Consider the following 20,588-nt stretch of genomic DNA (forward strand, 5'->3'; position numbering starts at 1 on the left):
GCGAGTTGTTGGCCAGCTTGGGCTTGTCCGGGCACCCACCTCGTTGGTCGGGGGTCAACCTCTGCCGGAGGAGGTCGATGCTTTGTTCATCCTCCTCATCCTCGGCTGAGATGACTTGCTGGTGTATGCTGGCCGTTTGGCTGCCAGTTCTGGACTCCTGGACTGTTGTGATTCAGGGTCAGCCTGTGGGTTTGGCAGTTGGGTCGGACGATTCAGAGGAGGAGGAGGGGAGTGTTGGAGAGCTTGCTGAGGGTGTTGGAGAGCTTGCTGATGATGGCCTTGAGGCTCCACAGAGCCCTCAGCCAGGCCCCTCCCATCTGGTTATGATGCAGACCCTGCTGTGTGAGCCTGACAGCGTGGATGAAGATGACCCACAGCTGGCCCTGTTCAAGGAAGCCCGACGCAGGAGGCAGTCAATCAGGAGTAAACAGAGGAAGGCAATGGGGTACCTCGGAAGGAGGCAGAGAGAAGCCACGCCCTGAACTGTTTAAAAGGGGAATGCGTGGGAGGGCTGGTTTGCTGAAGGCAACCGTTTGAATAGCTCCTGTTTCATGGTTCATGTCTTGTTTTGCTCTGTTTTATGTTAATAAATTTGGCAGGCTTAGTTCCAGCCTCTTACCGTTTGTAAAGGGGTTGTCCCTGCCTTTTCTGCAGGGCCGGTAGTAGGCTGGTACAGAACATGGACAGCCTGGACAGCCCCGCAGGCCACTTCGTGGGCCAGGATGGCGTCCTGGGCCTCCTGGAGCGAGACCTCGTCTTTCGCGAACAGGCGCTCCTGCAGCCTCATGTCTGGTAGGCCGCAAACCAGCCTCCTCCAGGTTCGAAAATTTGCAGGCGACGGCGGCTTCTCGCAGGGCGGCGATGTAGTCGGCCCCGGACTCATCGGGACGCTGGTCCCTCTTCTCAAACTGCGACCTCGAAGCCAGTTTGGACATGCGGGGCCGGAAATTCACGTTAAGCTTGGTGATGAGGTCCCGGTAAGAGACGGTTTCTATGGCCTCCGGGGCGAACAGGTTTGTGGCAACCTCAAGGAGTGTGGGTCCGCCTATGCAGAGCAGGGTTGCCGCCTTAGAGTCGTCCTCCGAGATTTGGTTAAATCTCATGTACAGCTTGGCGTGCAACAGGTATCGGGCCCATTTCTCTGGGTGGCGGGTGTCAAACCTGCGGGGTTGCCCTGTTTGTGCCATCGCCCTTCCGTTGGTTGCTGTGGCGTGTGGTCAGGATGCTTATTGCGGTGGCCAGAGCCGGTCTCAGGTCTCTTGCGGTGGCTGGCGGTCGTGTTGGGGGGAAAAGGAAAAGATTCCTCTTTTCCTTCAGCACGCAGTGTGTTCCCCTAGTGACTTCAGCTCTTCTGTCGGCCGAATCCCACCCTCGTCGCCACTGTAATGTAGTGGATCCGACGCAAGGAAGAGACGCCAGCCGGAGTACGTGTTCAGATCTTTATTGTGGGGGGTGTGCACTGGAGAACAAGGGCTACCTGGCCTCCTTATATACCTGGCCAGGTAGGCGGCCTGCCAATGGGGTTGGCCCTAGGTTTCCCACCGAAACTAGGTTTCCCGCCAAAACCGTCCTGGCCAACACCCCCTAGTGGCTGCTGCTATGCAGATGCCTGCACCTGGATACATAACACATAATATCAGTGATGAAAGAGTTAAGTGTGTGTGTGTGTCTTTGTATGACAGTGAGGGAGAGAGATGGTCATTTCCTGAGCTAGTCTGAAACAAAATCAGCTCACTTCCTATTATAAGCACTCTTGAATGTAGCACACACTGCAGCAGGTAATTATTATTCATTTGTCAAATTTTTGCTTAAAATATATACATTCTAAGAACAATGTGAGATAGTTCAAGTTTATTATTCAATAAAAAATAGTACTATAGTTTATTACATTGTAACTACTGATAAAAAGCCACTATTGATAAATTAAAAAACTGTAAGATATTTTTAAAACAGATGATACACTAATATGCAATCAGCAAAGAGTTGGGGAAGAGCTGTTACTGTGTAATCAGAACTATTATTAAAACTGCATATGTAGTTGATGTTCTAACATAATTGACTATTATAAATAATGTTGCATTTTAGTTAAAGGAGAAAGAAATACATTAGTACTATTTCTGCATCTGAGACAGGCATCTGATAAAACAAAGCAATATATACAATGCTGTTCTAGAGAAAACAAAAGTTAGGAGAAGATTCATAAACTACATAAATACTGTAATAACTTTATTGGAGGGGAGGGAATCTTTTTTTGCTCCAGCTGCTTTGAAAACAGAACATGGGGAATTATAGCTTACAATAGCATTTATTTTTTACATGCATAAAGAAACTTTCTTTGTTGTTTCTTATAGAAGGTAATTGATTGAAAGTGGCTTTTACAGACTTTCCCAGACTTTTCTGAAATGTAAAATATTGTATAATAGCTATTCCACCAAAATGTTTAGGTATTTAAAAATGTGTTTACTTTTTACTCCTACTTCCAAATACCCATTGGCTCTTATTTGTACTTATTTGTACTTACCTACCCAGTCTATTCACCTGTAATATGATTATTATCATTGATTCTGTATCATGTTCAGTATATTGGTTAGAATGTTGGACTGGGAAGCTCATAGAGTAATTGCAACTTATTCATTTATCAGCTTAACATACTTCATAGCTAGAATCTGAGGAGAAAAGAGGGGGAAGGTATTGTTTTATTGATCGTTATAATAAGTAGTTGGACCATAAGAAAGGCTTGGACCATAAGAAAGGTTGATCACCAAAGAACTGAGGCCTTTGAACTATGGTGCTTGCGAAGACTCCTGCGAGTCCCTTGGACTGCAAGGCAATCAAACCGGTCAGTCCTAGAGGAGATCAACCCTGACTGCTCTTTAGAAGGCCAGATCCTGAAGTTGAAACTCAAATACTTTGGCCACCTAATGAGAAGGAAGGACTCACTGGAGAAGAGCCTAATGCTGGGAAAGATTGAGGGCAATAGAAGAAGGGGACGACAGAGAATGAGGTGGCTGGATGGAGTCACTGAAGCAGTAGGCATGAGCTTAAATGGACTCCAGAAGATTGTAGAGGACAGGAAGGCCTGAAGGAACATTGTCCATGAGGTCGTGATGGGTCGGACATGACTTCACAACTAACAACAACAATACATGAAGTGCATACTTGCTTTATGATAAGAAGGTAGACAGGGCTTTTAAATCCCACATTCTTAGAAGTGCTTTATTGCGTGTCTGGAAAAAGTATTATTATAAGTTAAATTATAAAATACCGATTTGGGGAATTCCTGGACACGCGATAGAGGGCGTATCTATGGGAGTGAGTATGGATATGGTTTCTTATAAGGAACTACTCAAATTGCAAGGGAATGATTGGCAAATTAAACCAGTAGAGGAGTTAAGACAAGAAAACATAAGTTACTCTTGGTTTCAATATACCCAATTGAAAGCTAGGTGGAAGTCAGATCAAAAGGTTGGCATCACAACTACAGATCAAAATTTAGTAAAGCAAATTAGAGATTCAAATTGTGCACATATAAAGAGGATATATAATGCTTTAATTGAATTGGATTCAGAAACGGAACTGGTTAAAGACTGCATGATAAAATGGGCACAAAATATTCAGGAACCAATTTCGTTGGACACCTGGGAGATAATTTGGGTCAGAAATGTTAAATTTACCCAGGCTCAAAATCTAAGAGAAAATTTTTATAAAATGTTTTATAGATGGCATCTGGATCCCAAGAAGTTGTCCAACATGTATCCTAATTTACAGTCTAAATGTTGGAGGTATGGTAGTTTAGAAGCTACCTATTTTCACATGTGGTGGACTTGTAGAAATATAAAAGCTTTTTGGATTAAAATTTGGTGGAACATTCAAAAGATTTTTAAGAGAAAGATAAAGTTTTCCCCGCAATTGTTTTTATTGGGCATTGTTGTAGATTGTGATGTTAAAGAAACTAACTTGATGTTGAACATGATAACGGCAGCACGGTTACTGGTGGAACAATATTGGAAGAAGGATAGTTTGCCCACTGTAGAAGAATGGGTGTTTAAAGTTTCGAATCTTGCAGAAATGTCTAAGATTTCTGCTTATCTGAAGGATCATTCACAGGAAAGATATATTTCAGTTTGGAGGAGATGGATAAATTATATTCAAAACAAATATGGGACTAAAATGTACCATTTAGCTTATGAGTAGATTTTAGTGGGATATTGTTATTGGTACGTTGTTGGTAGTTATGTTAAAAGAGAGTTAAAGCGCATTATGAATTTGGTTAATTGTATATTATGCATAATTTTTATTTAGAATATGATTATTGTAACTATAATCCTGTATTTAGCTCTGGGAAGTGGGGGGGGGGAAGTGGGTGGGTTTGGGGTGGGAGGGATTTGGGGATATATTGTAAATTTTTGTTTTTGTAAAACTCTTTAATAAAAAAACAATACATGAAGTGATGGTTATGAGAAAATAAGTTACTATGGCAAGGGTTCCCTACTATAGTACATCAGCCAAAACTGGAAGAAAGTCCCATAGCTGTGGTCTCCATCTGCTTATTAAGCAGTAGCCATAAATCTAGAAAAATCCCAAGTCATGTACCTGCTTTTTTAGGGGAGTATCATTTTTTAAGAATTATCACCAAAAATGAAAAAGAGAGATTTCTTCTGCACCGAGAGCAACTAGGGTTGCTAGGGTTCAATTTGAGACTATTTCATCCTATTCGAATCCATATAGTCTGAGGACCTCAGTTTAAGACTTCACTGCATCTCCAGCTTGGTTCAGAATGGAGATATGTAATTGGGTACTGATGGTATCTCACTGTGAATTGATGGGCAACCTTTGCTAGTGTCTTCATTTAGATGTAAACCAGGTGAAGTGATAGAACTTGGAAGAACTCCAGAAATAAGGAACCACAAGGTAGATTTCTTCTTACCTACCAAGAACTGGTACCAGTCACTCAAGCAGAAATGAAACAATTGAAGCACAGCACCATCAAGCCCCAACTCTTTTAGTTAGTTGAGGAATTACCATGAGCAACAATATTAAAAATCACTGAGAGATCTAAAAGTACCAAGGGGTGCATTCCTCCCATCTATGTCCAAACAGAGGTCATCTACCAATGAAATCAATGCTGTTTCTGTGCCATGACCATGTCTGAATCTGATTAAAATGGGTCTAGACACTCTACTTCCTCAACAGTGCTCTGTAGTTGACAATAGATCATTATCATTCTATTGTTATTCCATTCTGGGCATTATAATATTCATTTCAATTTATTGTAGACAATGATTTTAGACACAGTATTCCTATTCCATGACTATTTAGGCACTACATCAGTGAAGATTATAATGATGATGGCAGCAACAGTGATGATAAAGATTTTCTCTCGGAAGAAGTCATTGCTCTGATTTGCTCTTTACTTAAAATAATAAGTGTATGGAGATTCTCAGTCATCCAGGTCAAAGATGCTTTTTCAAACAGCAACTGGACTTTTTTCTTGAAAATGTTTTGCTTCTCATCCAAGAAGCTTCTTCTGTTCTGACTGAATAGTGGAGGATGGACTGCGAGGAATGTAAATCCTTCCATCCTCCACTATTCAGTCAGAACTGAAGAAGCTTCTTAGATGAGAAGTGAAATGTCTTAAAGGAAAAACAAAGTTGCCTTTTGAAAAAGCAACTTTGGGTCATTAAAATAGTAAGAAACAACTGAAAGTGATATTTATTTATTTTTTTATTTTAATTCCATTTATATCCCACCCTTCTCCGAAGACTCAGGGCGGCTTACAAGCTTAGCATTTGGTTGGGTAATTCTTAGTTAGGGGTCATTAGCTACTCTTGGCTATAAATAATAGTCATTATAATCCAATATTCCTGAAAGACCATTGGATATAAAAAATTTCTATAAGGTATTATTTTTTAAAGTTCACTTTTTTACCTATCCATTTATTACATAGCAGGATAAACTGCTGCTTCAGAGTCCTATCACTCTTTAAAATCTCCAAAGTAACTGCTTTGTTCAAATTGTCATTTTGAATATGACATAAGGAAATTATTAATTATAGTGGAGGCAATTATGTTAATTACATTGACTTAATTGAATAATAAAATAAAATTTAAGTGCAAATAAGTGACTATTACTGTTTGCCTTGTTGTCAGCTTCCTCTGACCAAAATTTGGGAATGCAATGCCTAATTTTAGTGAGTCCTCATTCCTGAAGCAATTGTGCAGTCTGGTATAGTACATGATTGGTTGCAAGATTTGGAGGTTACCTTCAAATGTGTGTTTCAGCAGTGTGCCCTCTGAGTCTCACAACCCTTTCATGCAAATCATTTCCACCACTTCCTCATTTCTTCTGGCTTCTGTTTCACAGTTTCAAAGTCTGTTTACAGCACACATGAACGTTACGATAAAATCATGCCACACAGCAGTTATTTTCACATGGCAAGCTATTTGTGTGCAGTGATGCAATGTGCAGATCAGCCAAGCTTGAAACCACTAGATCTTAAAAAAAATGGCTTGAAGTATGCAGAATATTCTTCATTAGGCTGGCAGAAGAGATAAAAAGGTTATTGTTGAGATTTGTTGGTAACAATATTGACAGAGACAGAGACAGTTGTGAACTCATCCATTTCAGTGAACATTTTTTTTTGCAATATTTATTCCGGTTGGTTGATCACAAGAGCTGTCCTAGAATGAAATATTTTAGTTACTTTGAGGCTAGTCCTCTATCATACGTAAATAAACATTTTACTAGTACTCTGGTGGGGAATTTTTAAAAAAGGAAAAAGAAAAAAATGTCAAGTGGTGATCTTTTGAGTAGAAACATAATTTGAATGGATGAGAAAAAATAATATAGAGTTCTTTAACAAATTTCTGCTTCTATTGACTCACTTTTTAGAATGAGATGGACAGCATATACATTTAATTAATAGTAATATAATAATATTGAACCAGACCAAATTTGCCTCCAGCAAATAATACTTCAAGGAAATTGTGTATAAATATTTGTAGCCTAAATTAGTAATGTCATACATGAGGGGGTTTTTTAACATCACCCATGGGTGCATAATAAAAAATTGCAGAGTTATAGTAGGCAAGGTACACAGGAGGGGATACAAAAGTTCCTATTATTTTTGCATTTGTATCACCAATATTCTAGACTTTGAGTGGGGAATCTGTGGCTCTCCATGAATAATGTATTAATCATAGGAAATGTTGATAACCATATCTTGATGGTCACAGATAACGTCAACTCTGATTAAGACCTGGTGGTAATTAAAAAACTTAATTGTGGGGCAGAGTCTTATTCAATAATGCCAAACTGATTTTCTTACAGTATTACCTTTTTCTCTAGGCTAGAGAGATATTTACTCAGATGATCTCCAGATGTTGTTCAGTGGTTCTCAGCCCGTGGTCCACAGACCCTGAGGAGCCATGATGTCATCACAGGGGGTCTGTGAATGCTTGAAGAAATGTTATGATTTAAAATCTTGAGTTAAATATTGATGGTCTGTGGCCATAGTCCATGGCCAGAAAAAGTATTTAAAGGGGGTCTGTGGTGAAGAAAAGGTTGAGAACCACTGTTTTAAATGACAACTCTCATGATCCCTAATAATTGGCCTTGCTATCTTAACCTTATTGAAGTTATTTTAATGTCTCTCAGTTTCCCTGCTATAATCAACACAGCAATTACACAGTTGTTGTTTCACCTCATTGTTTTTTGTAAAGTCTTCCTCCTGAACTCCCTTATGTGGAGCTCCAAAATCTCTACCTAGACTTTCAAGATTTGCGGTGTGGTAATGTTGTGCCTTACCACAAGTTCTTTACATGTGCCTATACTTCCAAAAACAAATAAAAAATACCCCTCCTTTTTCAGAAGATAGCTTATAGAGAAAAATGTAATGTGGTTATCTCTCCACCCTCTAACTTTATTACTGCAAAGGAAATTGTCTGCAAGCAAAGAAACAAATAAAATCCAAATAGGTAAGTGTACATGCAATGTCAAGAAAAAATATTTTAAAAAGAGATTGATGCATAAGCATAGCTTTAAAAAGATTTGATTTTCATCATTTATTGTTGTATAAGCCCAAATATTGTAGCTGACCTTGGCAGTTGTTATATGCTGTATGTTATTATCCCAGAAAAAACAAAAATGAAACAAGAGTAATAAACGTCTATGATCTTGAAATATGGTAAGGCTGCAGTTAAAGATGGTATAACAAGAATAAAGATTTTATTTGAAAGATTATAATATGGGTACTGTTTGCTTATAGAGTGACTCTATAACTTGTTTCATACATGTGTATGCTTCTGCACCTGATAAATGGAAGAATGTCATTTTCTTATACAAAAGGAAATATAACAGAAAGAAATGCAAAAATGATAGAGGAGTTAGCTTATTAAATGTACCTGGGAATGTGTTATATAACCTTCTGTTTCAAAGAGTAGAAGAGGTGACAGCAACATTTGGGAAGTATAGTTTGGTTTTTAGCTAGGAAGTGATATGAAAAGCAGATTTTTGCTTCTTAAGCATATTATTGAGAAATGCATGGATGTGAGACTTTAATAGTAATTTGGCCGATTTAGAGAGTGTGTATATAAAGGGAGTAGACTTGACTTATTAAAACATTTGCAAGGATCCTCAAGGCACAGACTTGCTTTGTCTTTGAAATACAGCCCTGAAGCACATGGAGAGTCCTGATGAACAAACAGCAGCTTGACCCTACTTGGGTTCAGCTTTGTCTCATTCAGCCTCCAAAAACTGAAACAGAACTGCCATCACAAGCATCCTTTTTCATAATAATCAATAATGATATTTCCCATTTGCAATCTACCCAACTTTTCTCATTTCATTCTTTTTTTTCCTTTTCACAGAAAATTAATATATTTTGATTGATAGTCCAAGAATCTCTCCACTTGGAATTATTCCTAATAAAGGAAATAGGCTTTTATTCATTCCAGTCTTGTTTGATTTAGCAGCTGCTTTCTTTATATGGTGTACATACTTAGAACTACAGGTTGTCTAAGTGTATACCCAGGTGGATTTACCACAATTAAACTATGTTGCTTGTTTTCTAAATCAGGGCTTTTAAACTTTTTCACCCATTGTACCACTTTTAGGATATGGCAACATGTGAGTAACACCAGTCACTTAGCAAGGTGTCAAAAACTTGATGATCAAAAAAAGGGAAAAAAGTGATGAAGTACAGGTAGTCCTCGACTTACAACAGTTCACTTAGTGATGATTCAAAGTTACTGAAAAAAGTGCCCCCCAAGCCACAGCCGAGCAAGATACCTGCCTGCCCGCCTGCCCGCTTCATTGTTGTGAGCATTTCTGTTGAGGATTGGCAGTGGGGGTGGGGTGTTTGGTTTTTATTCCCCCCCCCCCCGTTGGGTGGTTGCAGCAGGTTTTGGTCACTTCACATTTAATTTAATTTAATTTAATTTATTAATTTATTAATATTTCTATACCGCCCTTCTCCCGAAGGACCCTGGGACACTGTGACCATCATAAATATGAATCAGTTTCCAAGCATCTGAATATAAATCACAAGACCCTGGAGATGCTGCAACATTCCAGGTGATCGGCACTTTTTCTGGGCTCAGCAGAAGCACCAGGATCAGCGCTGAGCTCCTGCTAGAGCCTGGTGCTGATCCTGGCACTTCCACTGAGCCCTGACAGCCCTGCAGCTCCATCCATCTCTCACTCAGGCTTGTGCGGTGCTCCCACTGGTTCAGCTCATTCTCCTCCCCCACTACCACTTTTCTAGGATGGTTGCGTACTACCTGATAGGTGCCAAGCGCAAAGTGCCATCCTTCTCCTCTCTAAAGCAGGGCTTTTCAACCAGTGGTATGGGTACCACCTGTGGTACATTGGCACCTGGTAGGTAGTACGCGACCATCCTAGAAAAGTGGTAGCAGGGGAGGGGAATGAGCTGAACCAGTGGCAGCACCACACAAGCCTGAGCGAGAGATGGCTGGAGCTGCAGGGTTGTCAGGGCTCAGCAGAAACGCCAGGATCAGCGCTTCTTCGGGGCTGTCAGGGCTCAGCAGAAATGCCAGGAACAATGCCAGGCTCCAGCTGGAGCTCGGCGCTGATGCTGGCGCTTCTGCTGAGCCCAGAAAAAGCACCAATCAGCTGGAATGTTGCAGGATCTCCAGGGTCTTGTGATTTACATTCAGATGCTTGGCAACTGATTCATATTTATGATGGTCACACTGTCCCAGGCTCATGTGAAGTGACCAAAACCTGCTGCAACCACCCAGCAGATGTGGGGGGGGGATAAAAATCAAACACCTCCCACCCCACCCATGCTCCCAATCCTCAACAGAAATGCTCACAACAATGAAAACCTTGGATAGGAGGAAAAGCGCAGCCAGTGGGGCAGACAGGTGTCTTGCTCAGCTGTGGCTTGGGGGGCACTTTTTTCAGTGCCATTGTAACTTCAAACAGTCACTAAGCAAACTGTTGTATGTCGAGGACTATCTGTACTTCATCACTTTTGTCCTTTTTTTCTTGGTCATCAGGTTTTTGACATCTTGCTAAGCAACTGGTGTTACTCACGTGTTGCCATATCTTAAAAGTGGTACAATGGGTGAAAAAGTTGAAAAGCCCTGATCTACACCATTGCTTCTGTATCATTCACTAAAATACTCCTGAGCCAGAATAAAATATTGGATTGAAACAATAACAGAATTAATAGAACTTTGGTTGCCCTTGAAGCAATCAACTGGTACTGGTTACAACTGGTACAATTGGTAACCTAGTTTATAACTTCTCTGGCTTACAATTCCATCTTCTTTTTTTCTGAGTTTTGCATAATCCTGAAATAGAATATTATAACGTACTTTATATTCTGTATGCTGCATGCATGCATGATATACATATGTATTTAGTTGTAAAATGCATGGCCAGTTCTTCTTTGACATGGAATGACTTGTCTTTCTGTGGTAGTAAACCATTTGTGTTTTGCCTTCGATCTTGTGATGAAAAGGGAAGTGCTCACACTCCTAGACATTAGCATTAATTTGCTTTTGAAATTTTAATCAGATAGTATGCATATAATATGATTTATAAAATGGAAATTCTATACATTCCTAGCAATCAAAGTATTGTCTTTATCTTGTGATACATGCATTTACTAGTAAAATCTCTCCCAGTTCATCTGGTGATTGCTGGATAAATGGCACCAACTCCCATATTTGCATCAGCAAAATTTTTGACCACATCATCATCGTTATTATTATTATTATTACTATTACTACTATGACGACGACGATGACAACGACGACGATGATGATGATGATGGTCTTTTTCACTTTCATTGGTTTCTATTGTATCTGGTGCTGGGTTTGCAGTGGAACAGGAGAAGGTGCCAGTGGCACATCTAGAATTTTGAGTGTATGTCTAGGGTGCACATTCTCAAGACAACTACTATGATGAACTTATCCACATATAAAACAATATATATGTCAGAATTCATAGTAGCCTCTAAAATCCTATTAGAACCTTTGAGGAGCAAAAGGCATTCCTGTAAATAAATATAATGTAAAAAACTGTTGTCTTGCAACATATCTACTTCCTATTTTTTATTTTATTTTAGCCTAATAAAATGGGGACGCTACTATCTGAGAGCACTAAAGAAATATTTGGGGCTACACTGATGTCCATGGACAATGGTACCTAATGGAATGCCACCCACTAAATGCACATAGTCTGAAGCTATCCCCAGGAAGTCTTCTTAAAATATCCACTTAATCTGAAATCCAAAGGGAGACCAGAAGAGTGAGAGGCTTTTTTAAAAGCAGCTTCATGGTTTTGCCATGATTATCCTTGTCTTACTTCTGGGGCCAGAGTTGGGTCCTTCTGTTACCTCATTTATACAGTATTTTTAATAAAAAAGATATTTCATTTAAATTTCCTTCTTTCCTCCCTCCCTTCTTTCCATAGTTTACATCTTTATAATCTATATTACTGTTTTATTATATTTTGTTGAATGTTACTGATCTGTTGCAGTGCTACTATGCAATGTACAAATGCTTGGCAAATTTAATTTTGAGATACTTAATAGATATACTGAATAAATTTGGTAGCAAAAGCAGTAGATTGCCTAGTTACTTTAGTAAATATCTTTAGAAAGGGATATGCAACTGTCTTTAAAAAGGTGTACATGACATGTGAGAAAGTGGTACTATAAAAGGAGCCACATCTAAGTTTTCTTTCACATTGTCACTGACCTTTTTTCTATATTTTTCTACTTTATAGGGTACAAATTTAATCTGTGAGATACATCTTTCAAATTTCCAAGAACAAAGAAATCAAATACAGAAAATGATTAAAAACGTGTCACTGGATGATGCAACAATGGACATGCTTAAGAATCCTAATATTATGATCATCTTACCAACTGTGTATTCACTAATTGTTATTATCAGTATCCCTGGAAATATTTTCTCCCTCTGGATTCTCTTCTTTCATATCAAACCCAAAACAACATCAATTCTTCTCATGATTAACCTTAGCCTAACAGATCTTGCACTGGCCTCCTGTCTTCCCCTTCAGATTATATACCACGTGAACAAGAACCACTGGTCTTACAGCAAACAGCTGTGCAGCTACGTCACAATAATGTTTTATGCAAACATGTATTCCTCCATATTGACTATGACCTTCATCAGCTTTGAGCGCTATTTGGGGGTGGTATACCCACTGACCTCCCAAAAATGGAGAAAAAAGAGATATGCAATTGCTACCTGTATTGTAATGTGGTTTTTTGTATTATTCACCTTGTGGCCCCTTGCCTCAACTAACCTGACTTACGAAGTAAAAGAACTGAACATTACAACCTGTTTTGATATCCTTCAATGGGATATGCTTCCCAGTATTTCTGCATGGGGAGCTTTCCTCCTGCTGCCCTTTTTTTTCTTTTTCTTGCTTCCATTCACAGTTACCGTTGCTTGCTACACTACCATTATTTGGAAGCTTATTCAAGCTTCTCACAAATACAGCAATGGGCAGAAGACACGGTCGGTCTACTTGGCTATAATAGTGCTCTTGGTTTTCATCATTTGTTTTGCACCCAACAACTTTATCCTATTGGTACACATCGTCAGCCGTCTCACAGAAAGAGAGGGTTACTATCATATTTATAAACTCACCTTGTGCCTTAGTTGTCTCAACAACTGCATAGATCCATTCATTTACTACTTTGCATCCAAAGAGTTTTATCAGAAGTCCATGCAGGTAGTAGGACGGAAGGTGCTACTGAGTGACAGTTCGGAGACTAGAAGGGAAAGTGTATTGACTACCAGGACATCAGCGAGATCTCTATCAAGTAGACATAAGGATGGGTTGGATGTGCGTAGAACATGTTTGCAAAGGCATGAAAGTGTTTTTTAACACTAATGCTCAAAGATGAAGCAATTATTCATTCTATTTCTTGAAACAAGCAAAGAATGGTTATCTCCAACAACTACTGTATAAGCAAGATTGGGGAACTCTATTCAATACCAGGCAAAATTCTTGTCTTCAAATATGGCAGTATCATACCTATTGTAATATGTAGCAACAAATAAAATGTAAAGGAACATTACCATGCCACAAATCTCTTCCCATGGCAGCATTCAGCAATAACTGTGAGTTAGGTTCAAGTTGTATGCTTAAAACAGACACCCTGAAATCAATGTTGACTGACTGACTTCAGTGCGTCTAACTCTACACATGACTAAACCTGAATCTGCTTCCTTATGAGGAAACTCAATATATATTATAATCTTTAAATTCCATCATAAGAAAACACAATTATTTTGGTGAAGTTACAACCTTTGAACTGAATTTAATTATCTGACCAATATTTATTTGGGATTTCCTGGATCTTTTATGGTTAATTGATATCCACTTGAGAACTGTTGTCCACCACTGATCTGTTTGTTTGTTATACAAAATAGCTAGCCAATAGTCATTTCCTTGAACCTATCAGCTTCATTATGTCATATATTTGTCAGGACCCACCCCAAACCACGTCTTAGGAAGACAAAATTCTTGGAGTCAAATCTATTCCAAAAAGAATCTTTACTATGACATGCTTGGTTATAGGAAACGAGACAGGACTTAATATTATCCCATGAAGTAAACCTTTATAAAGAGTTCCCGGTTTAACCCCCCCTTAACCCCATTTGGTCAGTCCTCTCGTATCATCCATCCATTCTCCCTGAACAGAACCGGGGCAGCCACTTTGGGTTTGGCGGGCTCAATAAATCCTCTTTCTAAGTTTTTCTTTATGAATCTTTCCATTTCTGCCATTTCCCTTGGGCTCATGGCATACATCCTGGGTTTTGGGAGTTTTGCCCCAGGTTTGAATTCTATGGTGCAGTCTGTGGGGTGGTGGGGGGGAAGCTCATCTGCTCTTTCCTCACTGAAAACCTCAGCCAGGTCCCTGTATTCCTCCGGTATCTCTGGTAGCCCCTTCTCTTTCCCCACTGCTGCTGTCTCCTCCCTCTGGGTTGGGGGGGTGTTTGGGGGTTTTACGTTTTCCTGTTCCCCTTTTGGGAAGTTGAGTTCTGCAGTCCTCCAGTTTATACCGGGGTTCCATTTCTTCAGCCATTCCAGTCCTAAATTCATTGGGCATTCCATGCCTGGGGCCACTATAAATGTTATGTCCTCCTCATGGGACCCCAGGGACATGTGGATTGGTAGTGGCTAGGGTAGCTGGTCCCCCCCTGCTATAGACCCATCTAATTGACTGAAGGAGATTGGTTGTTTTAGCCTCCTCACTGGGATGCTCAGTTCCTCCACCAGTTTTGGGCTGATGAGGCAGCGGATGCAGCCAGAGTCTATCAGAGCTTTTATTTCATTGGCTTTTGGTACAGAGGAAGCTAATATAGTCACTGTCTTATGTATGGGTAGAAGAGGTCCACTTACCAATGGTTCTCCCTCTGAGCTACCCTGCGGTGTAGGCTGGAGTCCAATCCCAGGTTTTGGCAGGAATAGTGGACTCTACAGCCTCTGTCCCCTTCATGGAAGATTCTTTTGGGTTGCCTTGAGACTTCCCAAGCTTTTTGGAAGATGGTGCCTCTGTTTTGTGTGGAGGGGCTTTCGAACGACATTCTGCAGCACGGTGGCCCTCTCTCCCGCAATTGAAACATCCCTTTGATTTTTTAGCCATGGCCAGTGGGTTTTCCCCCTCACATGTTTGCTCGAGTGGCAGGCGGCCCCATGGTTTTCCTCTGCGTTGTCTCTTCAATAGGTCTATTTCCACTTCCTCTGCCAGGACATACCAGTCGTCGAGATGGTAGGGGTCTCCCCGAGGCAGGCAAGTGTCATACAGGTCGTAGTTTAGACCGTCTTTGAAATGGCTGAGGAGGATGTCTTCTGGCCAGTTCAGCTTGCTGGCGATGGCTCAGAATTCTTGGGTATATTCGGCCACTGTTCTCCTGCCCTGCCTCACCGTCTTGATTCTCTCCCGGGCCTTCCGGTCAGCCAAAGGGTCCTCGAATCATCGCCTCAAGGATGACATGAATCGGTTGAAGTCGTTGAGTTCTGGGGTGTTGGAGTCATGCAGGTTCACCACCCAGTCTGCAGCCGTCCCGTCCAGGGCAGATTGCACAATTCAGATGTGTGTTTTGTCACTGGGAATGTCCCGTCCGTACTCTTCCATGTAGCTGAGGACTTGGGTTAGGAAAAATCCCAGTTGTGATGGCTCCCCCTTGAACTTTGCTTCCAGGGGTGGGAATCTTTGGCTGGAGCGTTGTCTGCGCCGCAGAGTGTATCGCTCCTCATCTCGATCCCCGTCTGTGGGTCTGGGGGGGTGGGTACCGCTGAGTCAGCGGCTCCTGTTCCATTGGACGGCCCTGGGGTTTCAGGTGTTGGATCCCTTCCGTTACCCCTCCAGTTGCGACCCCAGGTGTTGTGTCGGTTGCGGTTTCCAGCTCTCTCCTCCCTTAGTGAGCTCAGGATTGTTTTCATCAAGTCAATAGCTTTTTCCAGAATCCGCTCTTCCTCACTAGCGTGCAGGGAGTTCTCCATCTCTTGTTTCCATTCCGGTTGGTGGTCGCTCCATCTCAGGGTCACTTCTCCCGAAGCCTTTTCCCACTCACTTTTCCTTCCAACGCCCATCGACCACCAGGGTTTTCGTTCGTGCTGCTCCACCATTTCCTCCCAGGAGGAATATGATGCTTGAGCTTCCCAATGTTTCTGGGAATTCGGCTGGGAGGAAGGCTCCTTCTCCGTGGGGCTTCCCTCCCTTCTTGCTTCATCGTCAGACATCATATTTATTTGCAAAGTCCCCCGGTAAGGTTCCTCTTCCCAGGTTGACTTTCAGTGCAAGTCCTGTCTAATGTCAGGACCCACCCCAAACCACGTCTTAGGAAGACAAAATTCTTGGAGTCAAATCTATTCCAAAAAGAATCTTTACTATGACATGCTTGGTTGTAGGAAACGAGACAGGACTTAATATTATCCCACGAAGTAAACCCTTATAAAGAGTTCCCGGTTTAACCCCCCCTTAACCCCATTTGGTCAGTCCCCCATCCTTCCTCTCGTATCATCCATCTCATGGGAAAAAGGAATTTAGGACCCTTCATGTTTATTGCTGTCTTCCGTGACAAAAGCCAGATGCTAGCCCCCCCTTTTGTTTCCCCAGTTCAAAAGGCTTCTCCTTTCCTTTGAAATGCCTAATACCGGTTCAATACACATCTATTCTCTTCTCTTCGGGAGATGGCAGAATCCATGGAATAATGTTTGAAACATTCCATTTATGAATATGATATAAATGGATTCTGACAATATCATTACCAGTTGGTGGGTCCATTTTTTTGATTCTGTAAATGTAATTTTAGTTATCTCAGTAAAGTTCCCACCACTATTCTTTTTCTCCAATGTACCAATTGCAGTCCTCATAATTAAATATATTTCAGGGATTTATTTACAGAGTCATTTTCATGTATAGTCAATTGAAGAGAAGGATTAGGAGGACATGATAGCTGTCTTCCAATACTTAGCAGCTGTCACAGAGAAGATGTGATTGATTTATTCTCTAAAGCACCAAGCACTGTCTTATTTTTCAAGGCATGACAAGAAGTAATGGGTGGAAGTTTGTTAAAGACAGATCCCACCTAAAAATAAGAAGAATTTTTCTGACAATAAGAACAATTAATCAGTGAAATAGCTTGCCTCATGGAGTTGTGGGTTCTCCATCATTGGAGGTTTTCAAAAGTAGACAACCATTTGACCTGGGTGGTATAGGGTCTCCTGCCTTGAGCAGTGGGTTGGATCTAGAAGATCTCTGAGGTGTCTTCCAGCCCTAAGATTCTATGTTTTATGTCTTGCTATATTGAGCATTTGCCTATTCCATTTTTTTTGTGTAATGTTCACCGTCTGTACTGCTTTTGCATTTAACACCCAGATTTTGCAACCATTTGCCAACACTGATAATATACACTGATTAAACAATTTTATCTTGAAGTAGATTAATGTGTTGCTTTTGAATTTAGGATAAGATTTTCCAAATGCTCTGCAACCTAATTTGTCTGGTTCAAAATTACCTCTATTATATCACTTTCACTACATCTATCTTTTGACCAAGATAGATGTAGCAGTTGACCTTCTCTAGTTCACAATTTTCAATTTGTATTGATAAAATTTGGGAATTTTTGAATATGACCTTCAATGGTGAACTATATTGCTTTCAAAACATACTGTGAACTTAATCTGATTTGAAATGACTTTTTATAGAAATATTAAGTTTATTGTGTACATTTTATGTTCTATTAAGGAAAAAATAAGTGTTTCATTTAAAAGCTTGGATGGTAAAATTTTCAAATATGACTATGTCAAGGCATTACTAAACCTGAGCTGTTATATATTCTATTAATAAATTACTTTTTTTCTTTCATTTGACTCCATTAGGTTGCAAAAAAAATCATCCAGTTCTCAGTACTAATTTGTAGCACTGTAGGATCTGAGAAGAAAAGAATATGGGCTATGTTTCAGGAAATTTTACCTTACATATTAAATTTGGGGCTATGTGTCTATTGGGATTTATTTATTGGGACAACTAAAACAGTTTCACTTTCAATGAAATTATCATATTCTTGGAAAATTGATTGTCAGAGTCAGAAACAGGAAAAAGGAGGATCCTGTAATCTCATAATACCCAGCTGTATAAAATATAGATTCTTCCTGTGCAGCAATCCCATAGAAGTGCAGTCCCATAACTACATTATAGGAAATTGCACTAATGAATTCATACAATTTATTATCAAGTAACTATGTGTAAATTCAATTGTTGCATTATTTTTTAAAATTGAATCAGTAAATTAAGAGCTGAATTTTTTTTCCTGGGAGTGAATTTTATAATTCTTTAACTATAGAAGCTGCTTACAAGACATGTTACACCTGAATGTGATAATTTTTTAGGCATTTGGTTTTGTAACTGTTCAGTGCTGGAATATTCTCTTTACTTCCTCATTTCATTTTGATATGTGGTATACTGTACAGTATTCCATCTAGTAAAAAGAAGATAGTGTCATACATTATGCTCTACTGTATATAATGCAAAACATTTCTAGAATGTATGTAGAATTTTAAATTCTACAAACATCTGAAAGTTTCAAGAAAAATAAGTGTAGCAGACTAAAAGCTTCTCAAAAGGAAGACATTTTTTAATTTGTTACATATTGTATTTATATATCAAAAATGGAACCTGTCTCATTGGTTTTTTAAATAAACATTTCTTTTAAAAATATTGGAATACATGTGCTCTTAGTAATTAGTAATCTCCTATGAAGGAAATTATTAAGAATTATAACAGAAGATGAGTAGAAGACATGTTAGCAAGACAATAGTAGGTTAAACTTATATGAGCATCCATTTCTACTTCCCATGAAAACAATTTTACAGCTTTTATGTAGACATCCCAACACTTAGACAAAAAATAATCACTACATCTAATTTCATATAGCAAAGTAGAATTAAAGCTACATTTACAAATTGTCACACCCTCAATGTATTTCTTTCTTATGCTGATTTTTGAGTTCTGCAATTCTACTGGGGGGGTAGGGGTCTTCTGCAATGTACTTCCTTTGTTCTATCCTCTTTGAAGTATCTTACTTTGCGGTGTGAAAAGAATGTGCCTCTGGCCATCTACCATATCTCTAGGTGGATGGGAAGAAGCTGCAGAGAAACACACCCTTGAGAATGGCATCTTATCAGTTCTTTCCCACAACAACTTAGCACCTATGGATTGATTCAATTCAAACTGGGTAGATGGACATTTGGGGTGGGGTTTGAAAGGGCTCTTTTAATGTAATGTTTTGCATGGGAAATCCTCAGATCCTGCCTTACTATCCTGCTATCAATACCTTCCAATAAAAGTTCCTGTTGTGACAATGCAAGTTTCAAGAGTTAATTGAGGCAGTTCCTTACACAAATCTTTACCAATCTGTGATTTGTGTAGATTGAAACCCAGGGGTCCCTGAATAAGGGAATAATCACTTCAGCAATAGAATGTCAGATACAGAACTCTGAATGAACACTCAACTACCTTAAATGATCTTAATGTGATGATTTTTTAATCAACAAAGTTTGTTTGAGATATACATCAGGCAATTATATTTTTTTTCTCAACTGAAGTTTAGATAGAGAATAGGAAACTATTTTCTCCTTGCCTTTTTGTTCAATTCTTTTTAATGTGATGGCCACTGCTGACTCCTAGCAATTGCCTAGTAAAGTCCCTGAAGTTTTCTTGGCAAGATTTTGGAAGTGGTTTGCAATTGCCTGCTTCCTAGGGTAGAGGGAGAGAGTGGTTGGCCAAGATCACCAGGCTGACTTTGTGCCCAAGGCAGTACTACAAGTCACAGTCCCTTGGTTTCTAGCCTGATACCCTAACCACTACATCAAACTGCCTCCCTATCACCTGAAAAATAAAATACCATGTATCATGCTGGCCTGAGAATTCTGGAAGTTGGTCCATATCTCCTAAAATTGCAGAGGATGAGAAACAATGGGCTGGGAAAAACTAAAGATAAATAACAAAACTAACTGATTATTGTGATATCAATGTTATTAAATATGATCCAAACGTAATGAAAATGTTAGCCTTTTTCTATTAAACTGGTACCAAAAAGAAAAGAAAAGAAAAAAAGAAAAAAAGAAAAGAAGAAAAGAAAAGAAAAGAAAAGAAAAGAAAAGAAAAGAAAGTGTCAGAACCCATTCCTGTTTCACTTCTGCCTATCCCCTCTGACCTAAAATCAAATCTCACCTTTCCCTGGGTTCTGCCATACTCCCAAGGGGGAGAGGGGATGTGCCTGCGGGGTTATTGCCTTTGCTTCCTCTTTCCCCTACAATGTAAACTTTTGCTTTGTTTATTGCCTCTGTGTCCTCTTCCCGCCCGCTGCAATGTAACAATTTGCTTCTTGCATTATCTCTCTCTCTGAACCTTATCTTCCTAAACTGTCAGCTAGAACAAGGGAGGAAATAAGGAATGTAACCTCTGTGTCTGGTTTATGTCTATGCTCTAAGAGGAAGGTGTGAAGAAGCTGCTGACCATCATGTGAGCTGTAGACGGGCTGATGTTATCTCCCCTTTTCCCATGATGG

The 20,588-nt window shown here is 39.8% G+C and overlaps 1 protein-coding gene across 1 annotated transcript; it reads left to right on the forward strand.

The window, feature by feature from the left end:
* The first annotated feature begins 1,767 nt into the window (after positions 1-1,767).
* LOC308667631 (P2Y purinoceptor 8-like) lies at positions 1,768-18,005 on the forward strand. Its single transcript, XM_081326981.1, has 2 exons — positions 1,768-1,778; positions 12,259-18,005. Exon 2 carries the CDS (start codon positions 12,325-12,327, stop codon positions 13,390-13,392), a length of 1,068 nt encoding a protein of 355 aa, XP_081183107.1. The 5' UTR covers positions 1,768-1,778; positions 12,259-12,324; the 3' UTR covers positions 13,393-18,005.
* Positions 18,006-20,588: the final 2,583 nt, after the last annotated feature.

Source organism: Vipera berus (genome assembly GCF_964194415.1).
Source record: "Vipera berus genome assembly, chromosome: 4".
In the NCBI taxonomy this organism is placed as follows: domain Eukaryota; kingdom Metazoa; phylum Chordata; class Lepidosauria; order Squamata; family Viperidae; genus Vipera; species Vipera berus.